Below are 17652 nucleotides of genomic sequence, written 5' to 3'. Positions count from 1 at the left end.
GGGCAAAGTTTGTTAATCTCTCTCTTTGTTCTTCCTGCCAGTGATGGAAGTCTATTTGGAAGAGGAGGCTATAACTAAAGCACTAATGGGGTTTTTCTTACTCTAATTGCAGACAAAGTGCACCTAGGGAACTAAAGAACCTCTTAAGGGCAAGAATCACAAAGTAATTGCCTGCTTGGGTATACATCCCTTTCACAAACAGATTTCATGTGACGCTCACAGAAGAGTAAGAAGACGCTCGCAGGCCAAGATAATTGTCTCGGCCAAACCAGATGCAACTATCAAATAGTATCTTAAAGTAATAAGGTATTCCACATTGCAACTTTTTGTTTCCATTTTTCCAAGAAAATAATGTCGTAACATACCTATCTGAAAAAGATGTTATTTATCAAAAATATTCCTTTTTGAAAGGTGAAGACAACAAATTTGTACTGACGTGGTTAAAGCTGTCACATAGCTTCACAACATGGTTCATCAAGATTAAGGGTCACAGCATGGAGAAAGGAATTTCTCCAAATAGCAACCATAGTTCATATTTGCAATTCACTTGTACCATACTCTAAGCTTTAACAACACACACACACACACACACACACACACACACACACACACACACACACACAAATTGACTTCAAGTAATTCATCAAATTTAGAACTTATTAGATGTAGTAAGGCCACATTGGAGTAATAAACTCGCTAACTGCCTAGTTTATTTTTTTAGATTACAATATTGGTTCCCCTTCAGTATCTGAGGTTACTAATTTTCATAAACTTTGGTTTTTCCCAGCAAGTGCACCTGTGTCTTTCCTTTCTACTCAGCCACCAAAAGAGCTACTCATCTTTATGGACATGAGGTCTCAATAAGGCTTGAGGTATTATTTTTTCCCCTCTCTTTCAGCAGAGGCTACTTATCACCTTCTAAAGAAGTTTTCCTTGAGGAAATAAACGTTTCACAGGCAAAGAAATAAATCTTAAAATTTAACTGGAACTTTAGAAGCCACTGGTTATATTAATAAATGACATGGGTTGGCATATCTCAAAATTTAGTACTGGCATGATTCAGCAAAGTGAGCCTCAATGAAACACAATACTTAACTAAATATTATAACTCTTAGGAAGCATTTCCCAAGAAGGCATTTTAAATCTAAATTATACTAACTAATACATATTACCCAGAAAATGATTATCCTCTTGGTCCTCTTGGGAGAAATTTTTCTATGGGTCAATAATAAGCTTCTTTCCAATTTTTAAAAGGTGAATGAAAAATTCTTTTAGGAAGAAGGAAGAAAAGAATGATTCAGAAGACAGAGGTTAGCCTCTCTGAACAGATTCCTTCCATGACCCGGCTCACGTGTGAGGCCGAAACACGTACCATACAAAACAGTGCCCACTGCTTTAGCTGTACCTGGTAGACAATGAATGATTTTTGTATGATTCAGAGTTTGTTTTCATTCTTAGTCACTGTTCAAATTTTAAAAGTCACCAAAACTCAATGGCTTCTCTGAGCATATAGACATAGCTGTGCCATTCTCTTTCTATGATTTTTTTTTTTAATTTTTTTTTCAACGTTTATTTATTTTTGGGACAGAGAGAGACAGAGCATGAACGGGGGAGGGGCAGAGAGACAGGGAGACACAGAATCGGAAACAGGCTCCAGGCTCTGAGCCATCAGCCCAGAGCCCGACGCGGGGCTCAAACTCACGGACCGCGAGATCGTGACCTGGCTGAAGTCGGACGCTTAACCGACTGCGCCACCCAGGCGCCCCTCTTTCTATGATTTTTAAGGTTGTTTATATGATGTGGTGCACAATTATTCTGTAGGTTAAGCTTCAGCAAGGCAAAAAGAACCCTTATTTTATTCTGATTAAAAGGATAATACAGGGGCGCCTGGGTGGCTCAGTCGGTTGAGCGTCCGACTTCAGCTCAGGTCACGATCTCACAGTCTGTGAGTTCGAGCCCCGTGGTCGGGCTCTGTGCTGACGGCTCAGAGCCTGGAGCCTGCTTCAGATTCTGTGTCTCCCTCTCTCTCTGCCCCTTCCCTGCTCATGCTCTGTCTCTCTCTGTCTCAAAAATAAATAAAAACATTAAAAAAATAATAAAATAAAAGTATAATACATGTTCATATAAAATATTCAAACAGTTTGGGGAGCCTGGGTGGCTCGGTCGCTTGAGCGTCCGACTTCGGCTCAGGTCATGATCTCACGGTCCGTGAGTTCGAGCCCCGCATCGGGCTCTGTGCTGACTGCTCGGAGCCTGGAGCCTGTTTCAGATTCTGTGTCTCCCTCTCTCTCTGCCCCTCCCCTGTTCATGCTCTGTCTCTCTCTGTCTCAAAAATAAAAAAAAAAAAAACGTTAAAAAAATTTAAAAAAATATATTCAAACAGTTCTAAAGTTGTATAGGAACAATAAAAACCATCGAAAAACTCTAGTTCCTACACATGGTTGCTATACATTATTATAAAGATTTGAGGGGGGCTCCTGGGTGGCCCAGTTAGTTAGGCATCTGACTCTTGATTTCGGCTCAGGTCATGATCTCATGGTTCATGAGTTCAAGCCTCTTGTTGGACTCTGTGCTGACAGCACGGAGCCTGCTTGGGATTCTCTCTCTCCTTCTCTCTTGCCCCTGCCCTGTTCATGCTCTCAAAATAAATAAATGAAAACTTAAAAAAAAAAGATTTGGGGGAATATCTTTCCAGATGTCTATTCATGGATATATAAAAATAAATTCTAAAATATTAATGAGTTACTACTAAACATGTTATTTTGTAACTAAGTTTTTTCACTTAGCAGTGTGGCTTTCCAGGTCAGTGAATAACTGACATACCTAAATACACATCATATTCTTTAATGGCTGCATAATATCCTATCCCTGCATGTGTCACAATGTATTCAAAGAATCACCACTTTGGATTGCATATAATTTTTTTTTTAATTTTTTTTCAACGTTTATTTATTTTTGGGACAGAGAGAGACAGAGCATGAACGGGGGAGGGGCAGAGAGAGAGGGAGACACAGAATCGGAAACAGGCTCCAGGCTCTGAGCCATCAGCCCAGAGCCCGACGCGGGGCTCGAACTCACGGACCGCGAGATCGTGACCTGGCTGAAGTCGGACGCTTAACCGACTGCGCCACCCAGGCGCCCCTGCATATAATTTTTTGAGAGAATAAACTACAGTGTAATGACTATGTGATTTTACTTTTGTACATTTGTCCAATTATTTCTTTCGGACAATTTCCTAGCAGTGAACTTTGCTGGATCAAAAATATCCACCTTTGAGCTTTTGAATTTTCTTTTGTTTTTCCAAAGTTCTTATTTTTATTTTGAGAGAGACAGATACAGCGCAAGTGGGGGGAGTGGCAGAGAGACAGGGAGAGAGAGAGAATCCCAAGCAGATTCCACAATGTCAGAACAGAGCCCTACGCGGGGCTTGAACTCACAAACTCTGAGATCATAACCTGAGCCGAAATCAAGAGCTGGACGGTCAACTGGCTGAGCTACCCAAGTGCTCCTGAATTTTCTTAAATTTATATTGCCAAATTGCCTTCAGAAATTTTGTACTCTCACCAAAACTACATGAGAATGTCTGTTCCCCTGCAGCCTTGCAAACACTGAGGTTTGTCCATCTTTTCCAACTTTGGCAATATAATAGGTGTATCAGTTCTATTTCTGTGTAACAAATTACCACAAACTTAGCAATAGGTGTATCAGTTCTATTTCTGTGTAACAAATTACCACAAACTTAGCAACTGAAACCATATTTAATTATCTCACGGGGTCTGAGAATCAGGCATTCAGGCACAGTTGAACTGGGTCCCTCTAAATTCTCTCAAAATTTTCACTGCAATCAAACCATAAGCCGGGGCCGGGGACTTATCTGAAGGTTTAATTAAGGGAGGATTTGCTTCTAAGCTGACTTACATGGCTGTTGGCAGGATTCAGTTTCTTTTGGGTTGTTGGATTGAGGGCTTCAGTTTGCAGCTGGCTACTGGCCAGAGGCTGTCCCTCAGTTCCCTGCCACGTGTGCCTCTCCAACACGGCAACTCGCTTCATCAAAACAAGGAAGTAAGGCTGCTGGCCAGATGGAACTCAGAATCTTTTGCGATCTGATCATAGAAATGACATTCCCTCAATGTTGAAGTAGTCTATTGTTTCTTAGAAGCAAGTTATTTAAGGAGATGGGATGATACAAAGCCATAAACACCAGAAGAAGAGATCATTAGGGTCCATGTTGGAAAATGCCTCCCAAAATCCCTGCTCTGGTCCTCAATGATTCACATCACTTCCACATGCAAAACACATCATCCTCTCTTAAGGCCCTCAGGGGTTTCATCCCATTACAGCATCTGCTCAAAGTTCAGAATCTCATCATCTAAATCAGGTCCTGCTACAAAGGAAGCTACTTATGTGTAGTTTTGGTAGGTATATCTCCTGGAGCACAGTTCTTTTCAACTTAGGGGGACTGTGAAACTAAAGAGATAGATTTTCTTCCTCCTAGACACCTAATAGACAGTGGTGTGACAGGCAAAGGAAAACAGCTAAGTCATTGCCAATCACATTGGGGGAAATGGTAGATACAAAAGCATCAGTGATCCAGAGCAACTCAGAAATACTCCTCAGCAAATGTTGGACATTCTTTGGTTAGGCTTCAAGGTCTAGGTATAGTTCTCTGTGGTCCTTGACTCCACCCCCTAGAATCTTGGTCCCATATTCTGAATCTCTGTTCCTTTTCGCGAAAGTAGCAGAAGTTGGCAGTGTACGTGGTTTTCTCAGCCTGACTCCTGCCAGTAGAATTTGGGAAGCCCAACACCTTCTTTTCATTTTTGTACTGTCTCTGTCCCATTCAGTCCAAAGTGGCAGTGTTTTGGTGATGCAATTTTCTCATAAACTTTGTGGGTCAACTATGAATTTCACTGGGGTTCACTCCACTGCACAAAAGCCAATCCAAAATCTCTTCTGGGTAAGACCTTCTCTACTTTGGGCCCCTCTTGATTTTGCTAAGAAAAAAAAAATGCTCTTAAACTTCCTAGAAGATCTATGGGTTAATTGAGAGGTTCCTTGAAGCATACCCTTAAACTCTCTCAAGATCCTTCATGTGACTGAATAGTATGATCCTTCGATCTTTCTGGGGTTTTAACAAAAGGTTCTTAAGTCACACTCTCAGCTTTTTCTCCATGCTGCTTTCTCAGTCAGTGCTTAGAAGCCAGCCCCCCAGGGGGGCCTGGCTTGCTCAGGCAGTTAAGCTTCTGACTTTGGCTTGGGCCATGATCTCACTGTTCATGGGTTCATGCCCTACATTGGGCTCTGTGCTGACAACTTGGAGCCTGCTTCTGATTCTGTCTCTCCCTCTCTCTCTGCCCCTCCCCCACTTGCAGTCTGCCTCTCTAAAATAAATAAACATTAAAAAAAAAAAAAAAAAAAAAGCCAGTCCTCCATTTTAGCATCTTTTCCCATCTGAAGAGGCTAAAAAATCCCAGAATTATCAAGTCCTGGCTTCTTTTGTTTAATAGTTATTCTCTTATTTCTCTCCTCTTGCATTTTACTATAAATATCAAGAAGAAACCCAGTGGCACCTTCAACACTTTTGCTTGAAAATTTTCATGATTGCATGTCTACGTTCATCACTTAGAGGTCTTGCTTTCCACATAATTGCAGAAAACACCTGGCTAAATTTTCTGCTATTACAAAAAAAAAAAAAAAATGTTCCTGGGGCACCTGGGTGACTCAGTTAAGCGTCCAACTTCAGCTCAGGTCACGATCTCACAGTTCGTGAGTTCGAGCCCCACGTGTGGCTCTCTGCTAACAGCTCGGAGCCTGGAGCCTGCTTCTGATTCTGTGCCTCCCTCTCTCTCTCTGTCCCTCGGCCACTTGTGCTCTGTCTCTCTCTCTCTCAAATACAAATAAACATTAAAAATATTCAAAAACATGTTCCTCATGTCCTTTTAAGCCTCCTGGGCATTGTCTTTAAAGTCCATTATTTCTTCTCACAAACTGTTCAAGACAATTTGGCTTTCCTTTTCGTGCTCCTCAAAATTTTTCCAGCCTTCGACCACTGCTTGGTTTCAAACCCACTCCCACATTTTCAGGTATTTATTACAGCACCCCCTATTAGGCACCAAAATCCCACAATTAGTTATCTATTGCTACAAAACAATATTCCCACAAATTTACCAACTGAAAAACAGTACCTATTTATTATCTCACAGTTTCTGTGAATCATGAATATGGATACAGCTTAACTGGCTGCTCTGCTTTGGTGCCCCTCAGAAGGACGTTAGCCAGCACTGGAGTCTTATCAGGGAAGATTCCGTTTCCAAATTCATGTGGTTGTTGGCAGGATTTAGTTCTTTCTGGATCATCCGACTGAGCATCTTGCTTTCTTGCTGGCTGCTGGTAGGAGGCCACCCTCAAATTTCTTGCCCCATGTGCCTCTCCTCAGGGAAGCTCACTTTACCAAACAAGCAAGAGACGAGAAAATAGGATTTTCCAGCAAGATGGCAGCTACAGTCTTATGTAATGTAATCACCCTTTGCCATATTCTATGGTTAGAAATAAGTCATGGGCTTCTCCCATGCTCCAGGGGAGGAAATTACACAAGGATGTGAATACCAGGAGTCAGGATAACTGGGCGGCATCTTAAGAGTCTTTCATCCACAAAATACTGGTGCCTTCAGTTAGGGACCTGTCTTCGTGTGTAAATGGCCATTGGGTTTTTATTCCCATTAATATGAACATCAACCATTCTTTTAAATATGTCCTGAACATTTACATGTGCTAGGCATTATGTTAGGTACAGGGTATAATGATGAACAAAGCCATACACAGGTCTTGTTCTCATGGAAATTATAGTCAGAGAGAGAGAGAAAATAATTCTGTGAATAAATGTGAAAATACAATTTTGACAAATACTATGAAAATTTGTGGTGCTATGAAAATATGTACTATGAGGAAGTGACTGGATCTGGTGGTTGAGCACAGCCTGTGGGAGGATGTTTCATTTGAGATATGAAGAATGAGTAGGAATTAACCAGGGAAAGCCCAAGGAAGAGAAATACAAGGGGCTTATAAGAGCAGAAATCATCGAGTGACTGAGGAATGAAAAATGTGATTAGAGCAAAGAAACCAAGAGTCACCTCCAGATTCTCATCTGTGCTTTGGAGTCTACACCTATGTATTCACCTGCCTATCTTCATCTGGATATTTTGTACTCCTCAAAATCAATGCATATAAAACCATACCACTAATCTTGGCTTGCCAGACTTAGTTCTTTCCCAATATTCCCTATCTCAGTGAATGGCACCACCATCTGTGCAACTGGAAGTGAGAAGCATAGGAATCATTCTTGAAAATTCCATCTTCCTCAATCTCTTGCCAAAATCTTAAGGACTTTATCACCAGTTACAGAAATGCTCACCACAGTCCAGATACACCAAATTTTCTCATGTCCCAAGCCTTTACTTTTGCTGGTCTCCATGCTTAGAATTAATCTCTACCCCCTTCCTTCTCTTCTTGGCAACATCCTACTCATCCTTCAAGACTTAACCTAAACAGAAGGAAAAAATCAACAAAATTAAAGGCAGATTAGGGAATGGGAGAAGATATTTGCAAATGACATATCTGATAAAGGGTTAGTATCCAAAATTTATAAAGAACTTATCAAACTCAACACCAAAAAACAAATAAGCCAGTTAAGAAATGGGCAGTAGGCACGAATCGACACTTTTCCAAAGAAGATGTCCAGATGGCCAACAGACACATGAAAATATTCTCAACATCACTCACCATCAGGGAACTACAAATCAAAACTACAGTGAGATACCACCTCACATCTGTCAGAATGACTAAAATTAACAACATAAGAAACAACAGGTGTTGGCGAGGATGAGGAGAAACGGGAACTCTCTTGCACTGTTGATGGGAATGCAAACTGGTGCAGCCACTCTGAAGAACAGTATGGAGGTTCCTCAATAAAATGCAAATAGAACTGCCCTACAATCCAAGAATTGCACTATTAGGTATTTACCCAAAGGATACAAAAATACAGATTTGAAGGGGTACATGCACCCCAATGTTTATAGCAGCATTATCAACAATGGCCAAACTATGGAGAGAGCCCAAATGTCCATCAACTGATAAATGGTTAAAGAAGATGTGGTATATATATTATATAAAAAAAAAAAATATATATATATATATATATATATATATATATATATATATATATATATAATGGAATATTACTCAGCCATCAAAAAGCATGAAGTATTCATAATGACATGGATGGAGCTAGAATATATTATACTCAGCAAAATAAGTCAATCAGAGAAAGAAAAAAACCATATGATTTCACTCATATGTATAATTTAAGAAACAAGACAAATGTACATATGGGAAGTGGGGGGGGGGAAGAGAAGAGAGGGAAACAAACCACAAGAGACTCTTAATGATAGAGAACAAACTATGGGCTGATGGAGGGAGGTGGGTGGGAGATGGGATAGATAGGTGATGGGTAACTAAGGAGGGCACTTATTGTGATAAGCACTGGAAGTTGTATATAAGTGATGAATCACTGAATTCTGGAAATAATCTCTCCCACTTTAGTGATGCCAAATATTTTGTATGTATCTTATCATCCCTGTTACAGGTTGTGTTCTCTGGGAAGCAGACTTTGAGATAGATCAGCATATTAGGAAGTGGTCTCAGAAACGGTGCCTGTAGGAGGGAGGGAAGGAAGTAGGACTGGGCAGAGGGAAAATTGCTATGATACAGTGCTAACAATCCTCAGCTAAGCCCATGGAGTGCTCTGAGGCTGGGATGGTCTTTTAAAATTGTCCCAAGTTAGGGGGGTGCCTGGGTGGCTCAGGCAGTTGAGCCTCTGACTTTTGATTTTGTCTCAGGTAATGATCTGAGGGTCATGGGATCAAACCCCGTGTTGTGTTCTGGGCTGAGCGTGGAGTTTGCTTGGGATTCTCTCTCTCTCTCCCTCTGTTCCTTTCCCCTGCTTGTACTCTCTCTCTCTTTCTTTCTCAAATAAAATAAGATAAGGTCGCCTAGGTGGCTCAGTCAGTTAAGTGTCCAACTCTTTATTTGGGCTCAGGTCAAGATCTCATAGTTTGTGAGATCGAGCCCTGTGTCAGGCTCCATGCCATCAGCACAGAGCCTGCTTGGGATTCTCTCTCCCCCTCTCTCTCTGGTCCTCCCCCGAGCACATGCTCTTTCTCTCAAAATAAAAATTAAAACTTAAAAAAAAAACTTTAAGAAGTAAAATAAAATAAGTCCCAAGTTAGGACAAGGCGGCCAAGATTTTATACTCCCAGGCTATTGGGTGACTCGATGTGGGCTATTCCTGGAAGGAGACATGGCTTTGGCTGAGGAGGTTTTCCTCAGTAATCTTCCCAAAAGTCTGACACCTACCTCAGGGATGCCTTCTAGTAATACTCCCAGAGTTGGGGATAAGTTCCTCATTATTGAAGGGGCATCTAGGAAGCACATCACAGCATCCACTATAATCCCCATGTTCAAATCAACTTACTATAGCAATACTATCTTGCATTAAGGCTATTTTTAAAAGGGTCCATTATACTCACTAGGTTCTGAGATTTCTGAGGACAATATGCATTTAAATCAGAGTTGCAATTTAATAACAGTAGAGTGAAGAAATGACTAAATGACCCAAGGAGACTAATTAACCAAAAACATGGGAGCCTAATTGATGAAACCAAATGTCAATTTCTTCCTTTACACCAGTATTTTTCAACCATATTTTCATTATCACCCTGCTAAGTGCCTTTTTAGTTATTTTTTCCCTAATTACCCCCTGTGAACTAGTAATGCCACAGATATATTGCATATCTTTGCATCTAGTATATTTTGTGTGTTATACGTTTCTTAAAGTATTTTTTGCCCCAAGAACCAGTTATTCGTACCCCCATGGGAGCAACATTGGTTCATCAAGAATGCATGATTTATGCCAATAAATGTAACTGCTAAGAGAATCAGAGTACTTAAGCCAACTCTTCAACCCATTCTCTGTTATGTGGTAGAGTCTATATGAGATGCCACATGGGTGTGGTGTGCTGAGCATGAAATCAGTGCAAAGGGGGTTAAATGACCTTAGCAGTCACCTGTTGAGCCAAGATGGTCTGATACCCTTTTCCCCACCGCAAGATAATAGTGACACAATAGTTGAGTAGTCAAGGAGGGCCTCCATTATTTTGTTTAGCCTCTGTACAAACTATTGCTTTTGTCACTTACTTTTTGTTGCTTATTTTTAATTATAAAGTATTTCTGGCATATAAAAAGTAGAGATAATATAAGGAGGCGCTTGTACCCACAATCTAGTTTGAGATAAAACATGACAGATACATTTGCAGTCCCCTGTGTACTCACTCCAGTCTCATTTCTGTCTCACTCTCCCTAGAAATAACCACTATCCTCAATTTGGTGTTCATTATTCCCGTGCATGGTTTTGCATTTTTATTTATAAATCTGTCTTTTAAACTTTATACACATGATATCAGAATGTACATCTCCTTTGCTAGGTTTATTGTGGCATGGCATTCCACCAAATGAATTTGCTGTAACTTTTGCTTTTATTATTACATTCAGTCTTCTCTTCTTCCCTTGGCCCCTACCTTCATGCCCCAACCAGTTTTTACTTCCATGCAGGTTCTTAGCATATCTTCTGTTCTTTTAAAGAGACTGGGAAATATCCTGGCCTTTTCAGCAACATATTTATAAATTATCTTTCAGCTTAGGATATTTCTGCAGATAATTTCATTATTTATTAATTCTTACTAATTTATTCTGAGGATAACCCTTTCCTGACCATAGTTCCAAAGTCTTGGCACACTCAAACTGTAGTTTCCTGCTTTACTGTAAAATCACTCTCTTGGTGTATAATCCTGTGGCCCAGGAGTTTACAATGGCAGCAGACTACATTTTGAAGACCCAAGTCAACATTTTCCTTCCATGAGCCCTCAGAGATAAGCTACTTGAGTGGAAGCTTCCTACACAGTTATGGACTGAAGGTTTGTGTTCCCCTGCCCCCCAAATTCATCTGTTCAAGCCCTAACCCCCAGTGTGACTGTATTTGGAGATAGGGCCTTTAAGGAAATAATTAAGGTTAAATGAAGTCATAGGGTAGGGCTTTGATCTGAAAGGACCAGTATCTTTAATACAGGAGTGCTGGTGCATAGGGGTACATGTGCCCCTATGTTTATAGCAGCGCTTTCAATAAGAGCCAAATTATGGAAACAGCCTAAATGTCCATCAACTGGTGAATGGATAAAGAAGATGTGGTCTATATATACAATGGCATACTACTTCGCAATGAGAAAGAATGAAATCATGCCATTTGCAGCAACGTGGATGGAACTGGAGGGTATTGTGCTAAGTGAAATAAGTCAGTCAGAGAAAGACAGATATCATATGGTTTCACTCACCTGTGTGGATCTTAAGAAACTTAACAGAAGACCATGTGGGAAGGAAAGGGGGAGAAAAAGATAGTAACAGAGAGGGAGGGAGGCAAACCATAAGAGACTCTTAAATACAGGGAACAAACTGAGGGTTGATATGGGGATGAGGGAGAGGGGAAAGTGGGTGATGGGCATTGAGGAGGGCACTTGTTGGGATGAGCACTGGGTGTTGTATGTAAACCAATTCAACAATAAATTATATTAAAAAATAATAAATAATTAAAATTTAAAAATTTAAAAAATGGTACTTATATATACATATATATATATATAAAAAGATTAGTATCCTTATGTGACACCAGAGTTCACTGGCCTTCTATCTACCTTGTGAGAACACAGCAGGAAAACGGCCATCTACAAGCCAGGAAGAGAGTCCTTACCAGAAACTGACCATACTGACACCTTGATCCTGGATTTCCAGCTTCCAGAACCACGAGAAAATAAATCTTTTGTTTTAGCTACCCTGTCTAGGGAATTTTATTATGGCAGCCTGGACATACAGATACACACTCTATTCCCAAGAACTGATCACACAGGATACTGAAAAAGAGGAGCAGCCAAGGGGTCAAAGGCAAGGAGAAGGCTGGCTTCTACTCTGACTCTAGGGTATGACGACACTTTGAAGCTCTCTTTTTTTCTTCAGTGAAATGAGAGGCTTTAAGTAGAACTTCTTCAGGTCCCTTAAAAGTTCCTAATTAAAAGGGTTAGATTACATTTGTGGGCTATGACTCAGGCAATTACACTGCTAGGATTCTATCTTTAAGAAGTAATTATGGATAGTCACAAAGATATAGTTCATGCCAGAACTGCATTCAATGGCAAGAAACAAAAACAAAAACCCCTGTAATCTAACTATCCAACAATAAAGTACGTTAAATTACAGTAGAGCCAGACAGTAGAATAAGTGAATATTTATTGGGTAAGCCTATAAAAACTGCTTTTGTTAAGAAACATCAAGGATACAGTATTGAGAAACCTTGTTTTTTAAAGTCGTAGATTGGCAAAAATTTTGTTAGAAATCCCCTCAGTGAGACTGGAACAACATCGCGCTGTTGTAAGGATCTGAGCCATGCAGTTCACTTTCTAAAAATTTCCTTGAACTGTTTTTTTTTTTGGTTTTTTTGAGGTGTAGCAACATAAACTCTAATATTTAAAGTATACAACTTGATAAGTTTTGACCTGTATGTATGTAAACATCATAGAACCATCACAACAAGAAAGATAATGAACATATCCTTGACTCCCTGGTTTTCTGGTACCCCTTTGTAATCACTCCCTCCTACTTCTTGCTCCCACCCCTCCCTGCAAGTAACTATTTTATCTGCTTCTGTCTCTATACTTTGCATTTCCCAGTTTTATATAAATGGAATCATATTCTATGTACTCTTTTTGCCTGGCTTCTTTCACTCAGCATAATTATGTGGAGATTCATCCATGTTGTTGCATGTATTTATAATTCATTCCTTTTTACTCCCAAGTGGTATTCCACTGTATGAGTCACTTTGACACTTAGAAAATGCAGGGTTTTTTTTTTGGGGGGGGTGGGGCGGTGCCTGGGTGGCTCAGTCAGTTAAGCGACCGACTCTAGATTTTGGTTCAGGTCGTGATCTCAGGGCCCCACATCAGGTTCCACGCCGGTGACATCGGGCCTGGTTGGGATTCTCTTTCTCTCTCCCTCTTTCTCCCCCTCCCAGCTCTCTCTCTCTCTCTTTCAAAAATAAACTTAAAAAAAAAAAAAAAAGGATAAAGCAGTGTTTTAATTCCAACCCACACTTCAGGCTTCAGAAACATTTCACATTTATCTTAATTTTGCCATTTCCAAGGAATTAGGATTCTGAGTCTACTTGGGTCAGGCCTGATAACTCCTTTATACACAACCAGTTTTGCTTTGAGTCTTTCAAAGCATTGCTTCATTTAAACTTTACCTAAACTTCATTCTGCTACGAGTTAATAAGCCCAACTTTGTGGAACTACAGGTGTGTTTCTGGTTTTAGAGAGGCTTTATCCACTGACATTAATGTTCATGACCACATTAAGTGCAAAACAGTGAATAGTGTACAACCTTATTTATGTTTTTAAAATATAGATACTGGAGGGGTACCTGGGCGGCTCAGGTGGTTAAGCAGCCGACTTCAGCTCAGGTCCTGATCTCACTGTTCTTGGGTCCGAGCCCCACATCTTGTGCTGACAGCTCAGAGCCTGGAGCCTGCTTCAGATTCTGTCTCCCTCTCTTTCTCTGCCCCTTCCCCGCTTGTGTTCTCTTTCTTTCTCAAAAATAAATAAATAAATTTTAAAATAAATGTGTAAAACATATATATAATATATACATATATATACATAGATAATATATACATATATTACAAAACCTGGAAAAATGACTATAAAGTTATATATGAAAATGATGTTATCTGTATTACTAAACAAAGTAAAATTTTAAATTTATTTTAAAGTTTTTTTTAAAGGTGTTTTTAGGGACAGTCACAGAAAAAAGAAAGGTGAAATGATTTTACGTAATCAATACTTGCTAGGCTGCCCAAGGAACAGGGAAATCCTGCTACTCTTATTGTATAATCTGCCCAATTCCTAAATCCACAGGTGTTAACCTAGAATGGGCAGTGGAACCTCTTAGGAAAGTCATCACATTTCCTGTCTCTGGAAACAAAATGTTAAGAATGGGATTATAAACCTAACTTCATAAACATAAATGGAATTTGGAACCTTGTAGAGTTAAAGCAGATCCCAATGATATCTTCAAAGTTTTAGGCCTTATAATTTACACTGTCTTTAATTATAAGTCTATAAAAGCTTAGCAAGAGTGGTTTATTTTTATTATTATTTACAAAACTCCCTTCCACCCATTAATCACAACATGCATTTACAATACTGTTGCAAAGTAGGTCAAAATACTCCTTAATACAGTTTTGGCATTAGGTGCTTATTAATCTTATCCCATTTATATTCTTTGAGAAAGTCTGCACAGTTGACCCTTGAAAAACACGAAGCTGAACTGCCTGGGTCCACTTATACATGCATTTCTTTCAACAAATAAACAGCACGGTACTGTAAACGTATTTTCCTTACGATTTTCTTAACATTTTTTTCTCTAGCTTACTTTAAGACTTACTTAAGACGATAGTATGTAATACATATAACATACAAAATACGCGTTAGGTGACTGACTGTTTCTGTTCCTGGTAAGGCTTCCAGTCAACAGGAGGCTATTACAAGTTTTGGGGGAGGCAAAAGTTATACTCCACTGCCCAGGAGTCAGTGCCCTTAACCCCCGAGTTGTTCAAGGGTCAACTGTAATTAGTCCAGTCAAGACACCTGCTTACATATTTGCTATCATTTAATGATTAAAGTTTCCATATAGCAAAAAGGAAAAAACTGAAGGCATCCAGCAAACATTATCTTTGTAATTAAAATCTGAAAAGGCAATTCATTTCTTCCTAACTCTGCCCAGAGATGGTCAACACAGATTATAAACACAGAATTTTTTCAAACTCCTTTTGTGGTCTTGTATAAAAGCTTAAAATAAAACACAAGGGGGGAGCTACCTCTACGCATAAACACAGTTCAATGTGCTTCTCTTGTTATTTCTTATTAAAGCTACAAATTACTAGGAAAATAGTGCCGCCCACGGGCTTTCCAAGTTTTGATTTCTGGGGAACACCCAGATCAACAGTGAATGAGTAAGGCTAGCGAATGATAGGCACGCAGTATGTTAGTTGGCCCTGAAGAGAAATAGCCAGTTTGTGAATGAAACCTAGGCCTTGCAAGAGGAGTGCCGGCTTCATACTCAGTTAAGCCTACTCTGGAAGCATCTAGCTGTGTGACCCAGGGAGAAAATGCTTGTTCCACCCCAACACCACTCCCAGGAAAAGAATGTAGAAAACGTACACCCTACTTGAGCGACTTTGACCTAGACCCCCTTACCCGCTTCCACACTCTTCACCCACTCCTCCCTACCCCCACCCCATCCCCCACTTCCTCGAGAGCCCCTCCCCCGGACTCATTCAAAGCGCCACGTCTCCTAGCTCCGGGGCACCAGCCACCCGGCGGAGGCTTCCTGCAGTTAACCCCTCCCAGACTCCCGTCCAAGGTCAGCGATCCCCAGGCTCGGAGCCTCCACTAGGCCAGGACTGGTCACCACCAACCGCGAGAGCCGCGCCCTCAACCCAACGGCTCCCGCCCCGCCCCGCCCTGCCCACGTGACACCCACGTCCCGCCCAGGTTGCCCACGTGACCCGCGGCCATCTCCCCCGCCACCCCCCCCCCCGCCGCGCGCGCGGCGTGGATCGCGGCCGGAGCCGCCATTGTTCCGCCAAGGGACGACAGCGGGGCCTGGCCCTGGCGCCGAGACGCCGCTTAGCGGCCGCCACTGGAGACACTCCCTCCCGCCGCCCCCCTCCTCCTGGCGGCGGCGGAGTGAGGCTGACTAGGGGGAACTGGGAGCCCCCTCTCCTGGCGGCGGCAGCTGCCGATCCCCGGCTCCGGCGCGAGGGGCGGCCGCGATGCGCTCGGCTTGAGGCAGTCCGGCCCGTCCCTTCCTCGCCTCCCTTGACTCTTCTACGGCGTCTGTGCGCCCCAGCGTCACCCTGAGAGTCTCTTTGACGGAGGGAAGATGGCTGCACAGAGCTGGCAGGACGACCTGGCCCAGCAGGCCGAGGAGGGCTCGGCTCGGCTGCGGGAAATGCTGTCGGTTGGCCTAGGCTTTCTGCGCACCGAGCTGGGCCTCGACCTGGGGCTGGAGCCGAAGCGGTACCCGGGCTGGGTGATCCTGGTGGGCACCGGCGCGCTGGGACTGCTGCTGCTCCTCCTGCTCTGCTACGGCTGGGCCGCGGCTTGTGCCGGCGCCCGAAAAAAGCGGAGGAGCCCGCCCCGCAAGCGGGAGGAGGCGGCGGCCCTGCCGGCCCCGGCCACCGACGATGTAGCCCTGTTGAAGAATCTCAGGAGCGAGGAGCAGAAGAAGAAGAACCGGAAGAAATTGCCCGAGAAGCCCAAAGTGAGTAGGGGTGGAGCGGCGGTAGAATAGGGGCCAGGGCCCGGCGTGGAAACCCTCGAGCGAGCGGAAGGCCGAGTCCCAGTCCCCCCAGCGGGGAATGGAAGGGGAAAAGAGTGAGGTTAGTCAAGAGCTGGGACTGAGCTCTCCCCAGGTGGAGGAGGTGATCGGTGGACACGTTACTTGGGGAATCGTGGAAACTCGGGAAGTGTAGGACGAGTGGGGAAGACTAGTTTCGAGGAAGGAAGTTAGACGGCGGCGTGGGGTACGTTTAAATAAAAGCGCCGGGAGGTCAGGCCATTTTCGGGAACCTTGACCGCCGGAATAACGTGCCAACCCTTCTTGAGGCCTACCGGGTAGGCTGTGTGTGGAGAGTGATGGGACCTTACGGTGGTGCTGGGAAGTTGTGGAAAGACTGCGCCTGGAAGGCAGATGTCTACTTCAAGTTACATTGAGACGGTAGCCGGGGGAGGAAATACGATGACCTAAAAAATCTGGGGTTTACGGAGGATTAAAGGTACCCAGGTCTAGACGCGCTTCCATTTTAGTTAAACTGTTTAAGGGAAATGGTTGCCCACTCTTACTCTTGTGAATGCAGCCAATGGAGGCCTGAATAGGAGCAAGGCAAGAGGGAGTCGTTGCCTAATATACTTCGGGGTACATAGCCCCATGAGGGAGAGCTAAGTCAAGTTAGGCGGTGTGCGAGGTTTTGAAATAGTAAAAGGGAATGACAGAGCAGAATGGTGCTGTCTGAAAGAGATTTAGGCACCGTTTTACCGGGCCACGTGTGGAAATGCAGAGAGCATCACATCCATTTTATCATGCTTTCCCGTTTTATTTGTACATTCTTTATTACCCGTGGATCTCCCATTATATCTTTTAGAGTTTTGTTTTTTACAGTACTTTACAAGTGGAGGGTGTGTACAATTAGAAACAGCTAGGCTATTTTTATATACACTGAATTAAGCTCCTTACCTTTCAGTGCAACAAAGTAAATGTAACCCAGTGGTAGCATGTGAAATGCACTCTGGTGTGTGTTGCCGGGTGGGAGGTATACACATAGGAATGAGAATCAGTCATGGGGACTAATGTAGGAGACAGATTCATCAATTTTGCTAATAGAGCACAGACAGGTGAGGGTTGGAGGGTGGGAGACTAATTCCATTGAAGGGATTT

At 42.4% G+C, this 17652-nt stretch overlaps 1 protein-coding gene and 1 long non-coding RNA gene across 6 annotated transcripts in view; one reads left to right on the top strand and one right to left on the bottom strand.

Annotated features, from left to right (window-relative positions):
• Window positions 1–6172: 6172 nt before the first annotated feature.
• On the bottom strand, window positions 6173–13626 carry LOC123585708. The gene is made up of 2 exons (XR_006706380.1): window positions 13576–13626; window positions 6173–7540 (listed from the first exon to the last, which is right to left on the bottom strand). It is a non-coding gene; the product is annotated as an uncharacterized LOC123585708 (long non-coding RNA).
• A 2093-nt stretch (window positions 13627–15719) lies between these two features.
• The window catches only part of MTDH (metadherin), a 56049-nt gene continuing 54116 nt past the window's right edge, over window positions 15720–17652 (top strand). For 3 of the 5 annotated variants that reach the window (XM_045454126.1, XM_045454124.1, XM_045454122.1), the window contains exon 1: window positions 15751–16479. In XM_045454126.1, coding sequence (XP_045310082.1) covers window positions 16099–16479 — 381 coding nt within the window. In that variant the 5' untranslated portion in view covers window positions 15751–16098. Of the gene's footprint in view, window positions 16480–17652 lie in introns of all 5 variants that reach the window. The other 2 variants (XM_045454123.1, XM_045454125.1) reach the window with 2 other exon arrangements.

This window comes from Leopardus geoffroyi, chromosome C3, assembly GCF_018350155.1.
Source record: "Leopardus geoffroyi isolate Oge1 chromosome C3, O.geoffroyi_Oge1_pat1.0, whole genome shotgun sequence".
Lineage (NCBI taxonomy): Eukaryota > Metazoa > Chordata > Mammalia > Carnivora > Felidae > Leopardus > Leopardus geoffroyi.
This window is presented reverse-complemented; position numbering and strand designations above follow the sequence as displayed.